The 12396-nt window shown below is 45.7% G+C and overlaps 4 protein-coding genes across 4 annotated transcripts in view; all 4 read left to right on the top strand.

Moving 5' to 3' along the window:
• Pmar_PMAR028403 (hypothetical protein) overlaps positions 1-2327 on the top strand; it is a gene marked incomplete at its 5' end in the record, with an annotated part of 5172 nt that extends 2845 nt beyond the window's left edge. The window contains 4 exons of the mRNA XM_002764833.1: positions 54-255; positions 489-622; positions 1262-1507; positions 2020-2327. Of these exons, the coding sequence (XP_002764879.1) occupies positions 54-255; positions 489-622; positions 1262-1507; positions 2020-2322 (885 nt within the window). The 3' untranslated portion in view covers positions 2323-2327. The remainder of the gene's footprint in view (positions 1-53; positions 256-488; positions 623-1261; positions 1508-2019) is intronic.
• Positions 2328-2916: 589 nt separating this feature from the next.
• Positions 2917-4757, top strand: Pmar_PMAR028402 (ribosomal protein L7/L12, putative). Its single transcript, XM_002764832.1, has 6 exons — positions 2917-3064; positions 3602-3704; positions 4057-4197; positions 4242-4337; positions 4485-4580; positions 4635-4757. The coding sequence occupies exons 1-6, from the start codon at positions 2931-2933 to the stop codon at positions 4740-4742; spliced, it is 678 nt and encodes a 225-aa protein (XP_002764878.1). The 5' UTR covers positions 2917-2930; the 3' UTR covers positions 4743-4757.
• A 1457-nt stretch (positions 4758-6214) lies between these two features.
• Positions 6215-7849, top strand: Pmar_PMAR028401 (hypothetical protein; the record flags this gene model as incomplete). Its single annotated transcript, XM_002764831.1, has 1 exon — positions 6215-7849. One exon carries the CDS (start codon positions 6215-6217, stop codon positions 7847-7849), a length of 1635 nt encoding a protein of 544 aa, XP_002764877.1.
• A 765-nt stretch (positions 7850-8614) lies between these two features.
• Pmar_PMAR028400 (ribosomal protein L7/L12, putative) lies at positions 8615-9727 on the top strand (the record flags this gene model as incomplete). Its single annotated transcript, XM_002764830.1, has 5 exons — positions 8615-8632; positions 9042-9182; positions 9227-9322; positions 9470-9565; positions 9620-9727. 5 exons carry the CDS (start codon positions 8615-8617, stop codon positions 9725-9727), a joined length of 459 nt encoding a protein of 152 aa, XP_002764876.1.
• Between the last annotated feature and the right edge of the window lie 2669 nt (positions 9728-12396).

Below are 12396 nucleotides of genomic sequence, written 5' to 3'. Positions count from 1 at the left end.
ATTCACACGCACTGTACACGCGTTCTTGATGGTATTACTTGTTGTATGATCAGATTCATAGTTTGATCTCGGGTGGCGGCGAACTGTGTCGGAAGTTTGTCACTTTGGTGAAGCTATGGGGAAGAATAAGCGGCGCGACGGACTCTTTTAATAATTGCCTTTCGACGTTCGCGTTGATATTATTGGCGATTTACCACTTCCAGTCGGTGTATAGGATGGAGAAACGAAGAAGAAATGGAGGAAATAGGTCAATTGGTAATAATGGTTGGCTGTGAATGGGGAGGTATCGGGTTCGAATCCACCGCAGAGGTTTTTATCTTACTGAGTATTGACATATTTTCTGGTGTATAATATTGTCACTTGCTATGCAAACTTGCAGAGGAATTCACGTAGAAGTGTAGAGAAACCAATAAAAAATCTCCAGAATTTGCTCACAATTTCCATATTGTCATCACCAACACATGTAGTTCCCACTTTTATATTTTCAGACATAGCGTATTTGCTTTCTTCATTTTTCCGCTGGGTGGCGTTCGGTTTCCATTGTGATATCGTCGAAGTAGATGTGGAGGAGCACAGGATGTATTCGAGAGCACCGTCCACGTATTGCCCTATGTTCATTAGAGTAGGTGTTTGGGAAATGTCTGTGAATGGCGGTTTGGGGAGACCGTTTGTTATTGTCATTTTCGGCGGGTGCTACATGGAAGGAATTTCGTTGGGCTTATGGGCTGAGCAGCGAACAGGAGTGTTGGTATGTGAATGTGGTTTATCATAATTCTGAATTTATTAGTAATGGTGATGAGGAAGGTATTCGCAGTGCAATAATATACGACTGGTTATACTATTTAGGGGAGGAGATTTCTTTATCTTGCCGTTTTCAAATCAATAGTAGTTTTGATGCTTTCGTAAATTCAATTGAGTTTATGGAGACGGACGTATGATGAAATTAAAACCAACGTTTTTTGTGGTAAACTTTCCGAGGAGTGCGTCGTGAATTAGCTCGAATAGAAGTGATGTGATATGAGAATACGGTTTTGATAGCATACTATTTATCGAACGCACGGCTGGTATGGAAACCATAGGAACAAATCCTTGCAACCTTCGTAACATACTCTTATTAGTATATTGTATGGAATGTTGTGAGTTCGGGTGGGAGTGGTATATGCAGTAGTAGAACTGACAGTTAACGCCTGCTCTGGTGGTGACTTCGGAATTGGCAAAAATTTTTTATAAAATTTGGGTATAGGAGAAAATTGTATTTCAGGTTCCTCGAGATTCTTTCGCGAATGCGGCGAGATGCCTATCGAATTCACAATGGCGCAATAGAGTCCTTCCAGCCTTCCGCGCAGCCGCGGGCTCGTGTCGAGGCGCTCGCTGGACAGAACTGTTTGGGGACAGGGTGACTAAGTTGATACCATTTACTGCTGAGAAAGCAGCGGAGAGTTCGGATGACAGCAGTGATGTGGAAAGTGTAGAGGAGATAGCAGTTGTGAATGAGAAGAAGAGGAAAGTAGTAGTGGTGGGGTGAGAGGGGCGCTGGATATGGGTGGACGATTTTTGTGGTGTGGTGTTTAAAACGAACAGAGAATTTCTCGTAGATTTGGAATGTATATGTTTTTCCTGTTTTATCATTATAGATAACCTGGAATTTGATTTTTCGTTTTTCGTGCTGCTACGGATTTCAATCAAATTCGTGAACCCAGGTTTGAAATTAGAAGTAGTAGGTGAGTAGTATTTTGGTGAGATGGTGTAGTGAATGAATCTGAATTCGAATATGCTTGTTGTGAATAGAAGCAGGAGCTTTTTATAAAATCAAATTTTAATCCTAATATATGCGTAAATGGCACAACTAAGGTGAAAATTTGGGGGTAATACTTTTGATACTGCGACAATCTCTATATGCATCCCACAGAGAAACTAGAGGGATGTAGATGGTGCGGATGCTTCCCACCAGAAGGAAGAAACTGTGTATCGAGAGTTTTTCTCCCTGGTGTGGTACTAGAATTGTCTGATTTTTTTCAGATGGCTAAGTGGCGTGAAGAATGTACAACGTTGAGCTTAGCCTCTTCGGAGAGCTCGGGTAGTGGAGTGGAAGAAATAGAATTATCAGATGATAATGAGGAGGTGCTCGAGATGAGAGTTCCTGTGAGTGCTGCTGAGGAAAGAGCGAACAACAAGCGTGGGAAGAAGAGGCCGTTTGAACAGACTGAGGGGGAAAGGAAAAATCGTAAAAAGTTCAGAATGGAAGGAGGGAAAATGTCGAGTAAAAAAAGAGCGCGGCAAAATCAGCGGCAAAAGCGACAGCAGAAGCAACGTTCCTTGTAGACAGAAATTGTGTGTTGAGTTTGTTAGGACTATCGAATGGGTGTGGGAGAATATGCATATGGTCAACTACATGTGTTGCTGAGTTTGGAAAATTTTTGCTGGTTTCGGAATAATTATACCCGAATTTGTATGTAAACTCCTATGATTAGTGGGGAAACTTTCCAGTGTAACGTTCCTTGTAGACAGCAATTGTGTGTTGAGTTTCTTAGGACTCTCGAACGGGTGTGGGGGGATATGCATATGATCAACTACATGTGTTGCTGAGTCACCGATGGTGACAATATGAGATTCTGAGTTTGGGAAATTCTTGCTGGTTTCGGAATAATTATACCCGAATTAGAATGTAAACTCCTATTATTAGTGGGGAAACTCTTGAGCTGAGCTGAGGAAAACAAACATATATTCCTTTAACACTAATTCGAAAAATGCGATGAAGTTCGGTCGACGAATATGTGGATAGTGTAGTGATTTTCTCCCATGCATAATGTAGCAGAATTTGGTACAGATCGCGACTTTTTCTTTTAAAATTTCTATCACCAACCTGATACATTTCGGAAATTCTTCTACAACTGGTGTATTCTTCGATCAACTTGCAGTATAATTTCTGAATGCAAGCAGGCGCATCGTCCGTGAGTGTTGTGGAGTTGGGCTATGTGAAAGCAGAAGTCTTGGCTTTGGCTCGGCGAATACAGGCTTTGTCGGGCAAGGAGCAGAAGCAAGTGTCGATGATGTGCCATGAACGGTAGGAGGTTGAATTAGAAAAGAAATGAAGAAAAATATTGGCAAATCTAGAGAGGTCTAGGAGACCTCGAAAAGTGGATATTGGGCACGTTGATAATCTCGGTTGAATAATAGGGCAGTGGAGCCTAGGAGTATACGTTGTCGCTGTATAGGCGTTAGCATCAGGGACGAGATTCACTCGATCATTGTGGGGAAATATGCACATTGTGAACTACGTGCGTTGGTGAGGAAGAGGAAATTCTGGGAAATTTTTATATGTTCATGTTAACTTCTACCCAGACTCGTATGTAGGCTTTTCTCGTTAGTGACTGCTGAGCACAGCTGAGGAAAGCGAACACACATTTTCCCCCAACACTACTATAGAAATTTTGTGAATCAACAGATTATGATGATACTGTGACACAAAAGATCTCAAAAAATCAATCAGAATTCACAAGATCGGACCTTCATCGCCAATCGTATTGCTCGTTCCCCCCTTCACGTTTTTTGTCTTCTGACTGAATGTCTGTTGGAAGATTTCTGTTAAACTTTCCGTCAGACTTGTTGCTCGACCGGTTGGTGCTGGTAAATCCTGGAAGCCTTCGACTTCGGGCGTTGGTATACTACCTTTCCCGCATCCTGCTATGATTTTTACTAACCAGGTGAGGGACGTTAGAGAGCCTCTTTGTATCGAGGAATAGGCGTTTATTTATAACGCAGAGAAACTGAGTTTCGAAATGGTTGGTCATGGTTGAAGAATATGAACATTTGGTTCTTGTCTATTCACAGTGGGGGTCTTATACTCCCTGTGTTGATCCTATATATGCACTTATCGAATAGCTTCTGAGTAATCTGGTGTAGCTATCACTAACAGATTTCAGTTCATATAAATGTAGCTCTTTGTATCGCGTGGCATCCGCGTCATCTCAACTTGAAACAGTTCGTATTCGCTTCACCTTGTTCCCTTTTCCTTCAGTGATCTCGAGAACGCTTTTTCCGCTCAAGTGATTTCAGGTGCCGCAAGTGGGCGTATTCCCTCAAGAGCTCCCATCAGTGTCTCAGTCAGTCCAGGCATTCCATTTTGAAGAGCTTTTTAATATGATGGGAGATGCAACGATGGTTCCACCGCCGGCAACGATCCCATCTGAGAATACGGTTGGCGATTTGATGGTTTCATAATCGCATTGTTTTCTGGTCAGGTTCCGACCGAAGATGAGGTGCCAGGACAATCACTGGTTGATGAACAGACTCCGGTCGCGAAGACTGAAGCCGCTGCCGCGCCCAAGATGGTGAAAGTGAGCGAGTTTTTTCGCTCAGTCGTAGATCGAGTCACGAAATAGCATAGGCATATGTGATTCGTCATGCTGAGCAAAGGGTGGCATTGAGTGACAGATGATACATTATAGAGAGTCTTATTAGTGTCTTCCATTGGATTTACTCAGGCGGTCAAACTGACCTCATTTCCTAGTGAGAACAAGATCAAGGTGATCAAGGAGATCCGTCAACTGCTCGGGCTGGGATTGAAAGAGGCCAAGGATGTGGGTTCGGCACTGTTGTTGCTGAAAGTTAGTTCATCGTTATCACTTTTGTAGGCTTCCGAAAATCTACCCAGAGTGCTGGCTAAACAAGTTCCTCGGGACGAGGCGAACGGGATAGTTGCGAGGTTTGCCGAGCTCGATGCGGAGATCACCATGGAATGAAATGTTTCATCTTTAGTCACACTTTGCATTCAGTTGTCAGTATTCGGTTCGATTCACTTTCCCGCTCCTGCCGTTCATTGCTAAGCAGTGACTGCTTCTGTTAATTGCTTTCTGTGGACCCTTTCGGTGACTGCACTCCAGTGACTTCCAGATACCTAACTAGAAACACCATCCAGACAATCATTGATAACGATATTGAAAATCCCACCACTGGGCACGTGGGTCTGGTGGGCTGGAAGACAAAAGGTGCATGTGGCTTCCAGCTCTCGGAGCATCGAGTTAGTCCGACGAGCACCTCTGCTGGCTCCGTGCAAGTTGCACTACGGCGGGCGCGTGCCGCCGATGCGACGCCGCAGCGCGGCGTCGACAGTGTCGACCAACCGATGATTGGTCGCGGGAGTGGCGGGCTGAGTTGAAAATAATCATGCACGGCATGCGCCGTCTGGTTCGGTAATGCTGCGGCGATGTTCACCCGCACGGGTCGTTTCACGACGCACCCTGGATAAGGGTGGAGGACGCACCGCGGATGATATGCACATGCGGGACGGAGACGCACTGTGTGACGGCGTCGCAGTGACGCGCCCTCCGAATCGGTAACTGAATGCAAAAACTAATTAGAAATTCCTGAGCTCCACGTGGAATTGAAAACCTAAGGTATATTTCGCTACTCTGATACTAATTGTGAACACGACAGGAAAATGTGTCGATATTCGGAGAAGGCTTCCGATTATCCGAGTTCGATCGTGATACTCTGCTCTTGCCCGGTCTGCACACCCATGCAGCTTCCATAATTCACGAAATCCGCACACGTGACCAGACCGTATGAAAAGTAGGTCGCTTGAGAGGCGTCAAGTCGAGCCTGACCTTGATTCACTCTCACATCCGATTCGGTTGACCCGAATATCATACCTTAGCCACATATTCGTCATGTTAGTATTAATGTTCGACTTTTGCGGTTGTTAAACCTAAGATTGTAGCCAGTCCCTCCTCCCATGAGTAGTCTGCGTGAATATTGTGTGCGTGAAAACGCTTGTGAAAGTAAGCTTCGGAGAGTCCATTAACGTAGAATCTCCATCGGATATCGTAGTTTTACTCGCGTATGTACATACACCCCTCCACATATTCTTAGCATATCCGGTTTTTCGACTCGTGCACAGCCATCACAACGAGTATCATCTTGCGGCTCAGGGAGGTATGTACTTATGCTTTACCTGATATGACCTCCAAGTTTCAGGGCCTAACTCTTCGTAGTTAGTGAGAAGTCGAAGACCGGTAAAACGTTTTCTCCACATATTCTTAGCATCCACGTGTTAAAATTGCGCCTCAAAATACCAACTATATCTCCGCTCCTGATCCGAAGAATATGTGGAGGGGTGTAGTGACGCTCTTGAGTAAGCACTGGTTAGATTCGACCTTGAGCCAAGAGATGCCAGTGGTATCATACCACAGTTCGTGTTCGTATCCCTCTCACCATGTTGTCCAAAGTCTCCTCTTTGATCCTGCCTTTGATAGGCGTTCAAGCTGGTTTCGGCGAGGGAAATGTGCGTATGCACATTACTACCAAGAAGTACTGTAATCTCGGCCTCGTCGACGCTAATGGCAACCCGGCTCCATGCGGTATCTCATTGGCTGAAGGAACCTCCGGGCTCACCTTGCCTGGTATGGAGAATGGTGTTCATACTACCAGGGAGGATGTGATCATCGCTAAAGACGGCCAATTGTCGGTTCAAGCCTCTCCTGCCCTTCCCTACACCTTCCTTATGTCGATCAAATCCCCCGACCACCAAGTTGTCAAGAAGCTCTTCAACCGCCAATCTTCCATTGTATCCATTGTGGAAGCGGCTGAGGACACCCTCGAGGAGGCTACCATTGGTGGGACTCTGGCCGACGGAGGGTGGGTTCCTCAAGAGTCCGATGATGCTTCGTTGGATAAGTGGATACTGTACGCACCCCGGGATATAGATCCTATCACCGGCGCTAACTATACTGCTATTTACCAAGCCGGTCTTGCCCCTGATGCTTGGATCCTATACACTGAGAAGAGCAACGAGAAACCGAATAAGCTTCTTGCTGTCAACACCTTCTCGAACTCCCGGGTTTTCCAAGAGTCGGTTTTTGATAAGATCGAGTCTCTCAAAGATGACCTAACAGTCGCTGGGGCCATGCAGACTGTGTATGACAACTATCAAATTGATGGTGATCGTCGTCTAACCGCTGGAGATGATATGGAGGCCCCTCATGTCGATGTTGACATGATTTATGCTCCATTCGTTTCCGAGAAGACCCGTCAGTTTTTCTCTGAGGACCGTGATCTTGATTGGATGAGTGAACGTAGACTGAGGTCTTCTGAAGGCTTCAAGGGTATCAGCTACTTCACCATCGAGAAGGGCTCAGCTGCCGACAAGTATTTCCATGCAACAACTCACCGTGCTCTGGCCGAAATTGTCAAGTTCGAGTACCCTAAGGGTTGTGTCGCAGCTGGTGGGAAGCAAGAGCAGAAGTACTGCATCTCTGTCTCTCTGGACGCTTCTTTGGACCTTTCTATAACCCTGGGAGCCAAAGTTACATTCCTAGGCATTGATGATGCTACCAAAGGCGCCTACCTATCTATTGGCGTTACCCTGAAGAAGCACGAGGGGAGCATATTGAGTCTTACCATCGATGCGGGTGGATGTGCGCTGGTCTTCCAGTACGGTCAATCCGACGGAGTTCACCTCGCGATATCCGTATGCATGACCGGTAAATTGCCGGCTAAGAAGAGGGTAGATGGTGGGTTCGAAGGAGAGATTGCAATCACCGTCCACTTCATTGTCCACGTACCTTATGCTGGTGACGTCATAAACTGGGCCATCAACGCCAAGATTAATTGCACTGCTGCTCCCAAGAACGACCTCACTGCATACGGTGTTATTGGTACCTCTGTGAGTGCTAAAGTGGCATACGCCGCCGTGAGCCTCGATATCAAGGCCAACACGGTCGACCACGCATATGATAAGTGGCATTTCCTTTCGGGTGTCAATTTCCATGCTTGGGCCGGCGTGTGGAAGTTCAAGAAGAATTGGGACCATCGTTGGCAGCTCTACGACGTTGGCCCTGTAACAATATGAGCCGTAATTTTTTCCTCCACTTTTTACTAGCACAACTAGTTCGCTTATATCAGTCATTATTATTTCACCTACAGGGCCTATCATCCCTGTCGTGCATAACCTGATGCCCTCTTTCTCCGAATGTTTCGGAGGTTAGCCATCTGTGATGGCTTATCTCGGCAACATTGGTCTCAATTTCGGCCGATTAGAGGCCTTTTTTCTCCAAGCTTCAGCTAACGATCCTCGAACGAGATGCGAAAATACACTCAGGGTGACCATTTCATCGCATTTTAAGGATCCGAGTTGATCTGAGTAGATATTGGGGAAGCAAATGATTGAACTTTACACCCTTATTGTAATCATAATTTCGTAAGCAGACAAACGCGGTTCTGACTTGAGCTTTCGCGACTTCATTTTTGAAATAGGGATAGGTCGACAGGGCCCTCAGGAGTTTATCACGCCCCACCTGTCGCGCAGACCAATCAGCTCCACACCTTCAAGCTGAGGATATAGCATACGCTCTCTGGCAAGGAAGTCAGACCATGTTTGATGTATGGTCTGACTTCCAAAAAAAACAAAAATTCAATCAGAATTCACAAGATCTGATCTTCATCGCCAATCGTATTGCTCCTTCCCCCCTTCACGTTTTTTATCTTCTGACTGAATGTCTGTTGGGAGGTTTCTGTTGAACTTTCCGTCAGACTTGTTGCTCGACCGGTTGGTGCCGGTAAATCCTGGAAGCCTTCGACTTCGGGCGTTGGTATACTACCTTTCCCGCATCCTGCCATGATCTTTTCTAACCAGGTGAGGGACGTTAGAGAGCCTCTTTGTATCGAGGGATAGGCGTTCATTTATAACGCAGATAAACTGAGTTTCGAGATGGACTTATTACTGTAACTGTTCTCTAGGGTTAGTCATGGTTGAAGAATATGAACATTTGGTTCTTGTCTATTCAAGGTGGGGGTCTTATACTTCCTGATCTAGGAGCGTGTTCATCTTATATGTATACACTATTGATTCAATACTATTGAATATCTTGTGAGTAATTCGATATAGCTGTCACGGAAAGATTTCAGTTCATACAAACGTAGTTCCTTGTATCGCATGAAATCCGCCTGATCCAATAAGCATCATCTCAACTTTCGTAAGAGTTCGTATTCTCTTCGCAGTGTTCCTTTTTTTCGATGATCTCGAGACCGCTTTCTTCGTTTAGGTGCCGCAAGTGGGCGTATTCCCTCAAGAGCTCCCATCAGTGTCTCAGTCAGTCCAGGCATTCCATTTTGAAGAGCTTTTTAATATGATGGGAGATGCAACGATGGTTCCATCGCCGGCAACGATCCCATCTGAGAATACGGTTGGCGATTTGATGGTTTCAGAATCACATTGTTTTCTGGTCAGGTTCCGACCGAAGATGAGGTGCCTGGACAATCACTGGTTGATGAACAGACTCCGGTCGCGAAGGCTGAAACCGCTGCCGCGCCCAAGATGGTTAAAGTGAGCGAGTTTTTTCGCTCAGTCGTAGATCGAGTCACGAAATAGCATAGACATATGTGATTCGCGATGCGCAGCAAAGGGTGGCGTTGAGTGACAGATGATACATTATGGAGAGTCTTATTAGTGTCTTCCATTGGATTTACTCAGGCGGTCAAACTGACCTCATTTCCTAGTGAGAACAAGATCAAGGTGATCAAGGAGATCCGTCAACTGCTCGGGCTGGGATTGAAAGAGGCCAAGGATGTGGGTTCGGCACTTTTGTTGCTGAAAGTTAGCTCATCGTTATCACTTTTGTAGGCTTCCGAAAATCTACCCAGAGTGCTGGCTAAACAAGTTCCTTGGGACGAGGCGAACGGGATAGTTGCGAGGTTTGCCGATCTCGATGCGGAGATCACCATGGAATGAAATGTTTCATCTTCAGTCACACTTCGCATTCAGTTGTCAGAAGTTGGTTTTTATTTACTCCTGCTGTTCACTGCTTCTGTTAATTGCTTTCTGTGACCCACGCAAGAGACGCTCCGTAAATACTCTACGTCACGTCACCACGTCACGTGACGGGTGATAGCCGTACCGTTGGTTCTTTTACGAACTACTTTTTCCATCCAAAACAACTCTACTTGTGTCATGACCGTCAAAGCTGACGACGACCAGAGTCCAACTCATGGTTCACCATCCGAGAGACCATTCGAAATCGTTTCCCCCTTCTTGATGAGACCCTTTAAGAGGTGGCTCAGAAGTTCTGAGGTACCGGGGGTCCGGACCCCCGGTACCAAACCCTGATTCTGATTCTCGACCTTGATTCACGACTTCAGCGCGCGCCACGGTAAACCTCCTCTGCTGCTTGCGATGGCTTAGGTGCTTAGAATGACCGTGCCGGGGGATAGAACCTCGGCTTTGATCAAGTGAAAGTGTATCCTTGACCAGTTGAGCTGTGAGATTATACAATATAAGACAGTGCAAGGAGGTATAGCTATACTATAGCGCACGTAGTGCATACAGGGTATCAGTATAACCCTGCCCGGGAATAGAACCCCTGTTTCGAGCACGTGGAAGCACACCCTTAACCAGTTCAGCTATGGGATCACACGATACATAACGGTGGATGGAGGTTTAGCGCACGTAGTACATGCAACCACACGGTGTGAATTACGCATTCCTTAATTCAAACAATTATTCATAAAAACAATAAATGCCCTTCATCGATCCTCTTGAGGGATTGTCGGATTCCGAGTGAACATATTGAAAAGTTTGAAGTACGGATGTGTACACGTGCGACAAAAGATCTTCTTTCACAATTTTGTCACTGTTATAGCGGAACGGGAAATGCTCACGAATTTGGGGCGAATTTACCAGGTTCTACCCTCGCAAAGTGACATTTTCCTCCTTTCTTGAAAATGTCACTTTCGGATGTGGGGCGTAGCGACTATATTCTTCGTCTTGTCAAAAATGTCTGATCCAATCTCTGATCCCTGATTCTCGAAAATACTCAGATTTAATGGAATCACCCGAAAAATCAGCCTCATGAGCAAGGCATATTGAGTAAGAGTATTAATCAGCCAAAAAATCAACTTTAGATTCGCGAATCAGCTCGGAGATTCACATATCATCGCGATGATCCTGATTTCTCGCTCCAGAGTAAAAAATCAGCGAATCAGAAGTTAATACTCACCATCTGATTTTTTCATCTGAGTAAATACTCTGACTCACCTGTTGCATCAGGATCCGCATACGGCCCCTGGTCAATACCTCAACCGCCGCGGTTGAACCGCGTCTCAATTACAAAATTACCATAATCATTACGGGAATTGAACCTTGGACAGTCGATTACCAACTCTAACGACTAACCACTAAACCAACCGCTCGATTACAACTCATACGACGTAAGGGAATCTCGGCTTGAATTTTGTTGGCGCGCGCTGATGGCGCGCGCTAGTTCCTTCACTGTTATCAGGGCTCGCGGGAAATTTTTTCCGGTTCATCATTTCCAGGATTCACTGTTTTCACGGACAACCAATAGTGATGGCAATGTTCCTAGCGAAGCGCTAGGGGACAAAATCCTTTGTGTATGCGTGCAACACAAAGGAAAAGAATTTCGCTCAACGCCACGGAACGACTGTCCCAATCACTGCCGGGACCGGCTCCGAATATCGGTGTCGAACCTATTGGCAGCCTATTATGTGTTCTGGCATAAACGAGCTAGTGGCACAATGGCAAATTGTGTCATCATGTCTCCACTACTCTCCACTACCCGCTACTCTGGTTACCACTCTCCTTGGCTTTGGTCGTTTTACGCTCTATACATAGGTTAAAGGTCTATCTCTACTATGCCCAGATGGCAAGCAGGTGTTCACTCTTGGTCGTTTCATATCTTGTTGGGATTCGTCTCGGTTGACAAAGCCCGACGAATGGACTGAAGGAGAATGGTTGAAGATCAGATCTTGCTCTTCTTTGGCTCACCTGCTGGCTCCGATGACTTTTATGTGGCATAAGTTATGCTCCTTGCTTATGTTGCTCCCCCTAACATGGAGAAGCATGGGAAACATGCTTAAGAGTTCAAGTTGTTTCAAGACTACAAGATAGTGAAGGTTCTGTAAGGGAGCAAGTTCAACGACTGCACAACGCAATGGGGGAAATAGCGCTCGCCGCATGAACTTGGTATAGGTGGCACCAGATTGGGTAGTTACCTACTTCGGAAAGCGCAACAAACTCGCGCTTCCGAGCATGAAGAATTTAATGTTGGTATCAGATTATCGGATAAAATCCATGAGGTTACAGGTTTCACCTGCGTAGTGATTCTGCTCCAACTACGATGTGAGCAATATTTTTTTTGTTTTTAGTAGGACAGGGGCCCTCGTCTAGTCGTAGTAGTACTACGGTAGTACGTCACGGTGGTGTACAAGTTAAGCCAAGTCACTAGTGTATACCACTCAGGACTTGGCAGTGAATCATTCACAAAACACCAAATGTACGACTAGTCGAGAGCGTCAGGGAGCTGTTTCACAGCAACAGGCTGTTGCCAACAGCTAACCCTGACAAACACCCCAACCACTGTACTACTAATTGACGTTGGAGAA

Source organism: Perkinsus marinus (assembly GCF_000006405.1).
Source record: "Perkinsus marinus ATCC 50983 genomic scaffold scf_1104296976042, whole genome shotgun sequence".
NCBI classification, from domain to species: Eukaryota; Perkinsozoa; order Perkinsida; family Perkinsidae; genus Perkinsus; species Perkinsus marinus.
Note: the sequence above shows the minus strand (reverse complement) of the source record. Positions and strands in the feature narration are given on the sequence as shown.

What these genes read in the sequence shown, in the direction of transcription:
- Pmar_PMAR028402 (XM_002764832.1), top strand. Translation starts at nt 2,931, where the DNA reads ATGCAAGCAGGCGCATCGTCCGTGAGTGTTGTGGAGTTGGGCTATGTG. An exon ending in TCGATGATGTGCCATGAACG is followed by an intron (nt 3,065 to 3,601) that starts GTAGGAGGTTGA and finishes ACTTTCCGTCAG; the next exon opens with ACTTGTTGCTCGACCGGTTG. An exon ending in GATTGAAAGAGGCCAAGGAT is followed by an intron (nt 4,581 to 4,634) that starts GTGGGTTCGGCA and finishes TCACTTTTGTAG; the next exon opens with GCTTCCGAAAATCTACCCAG.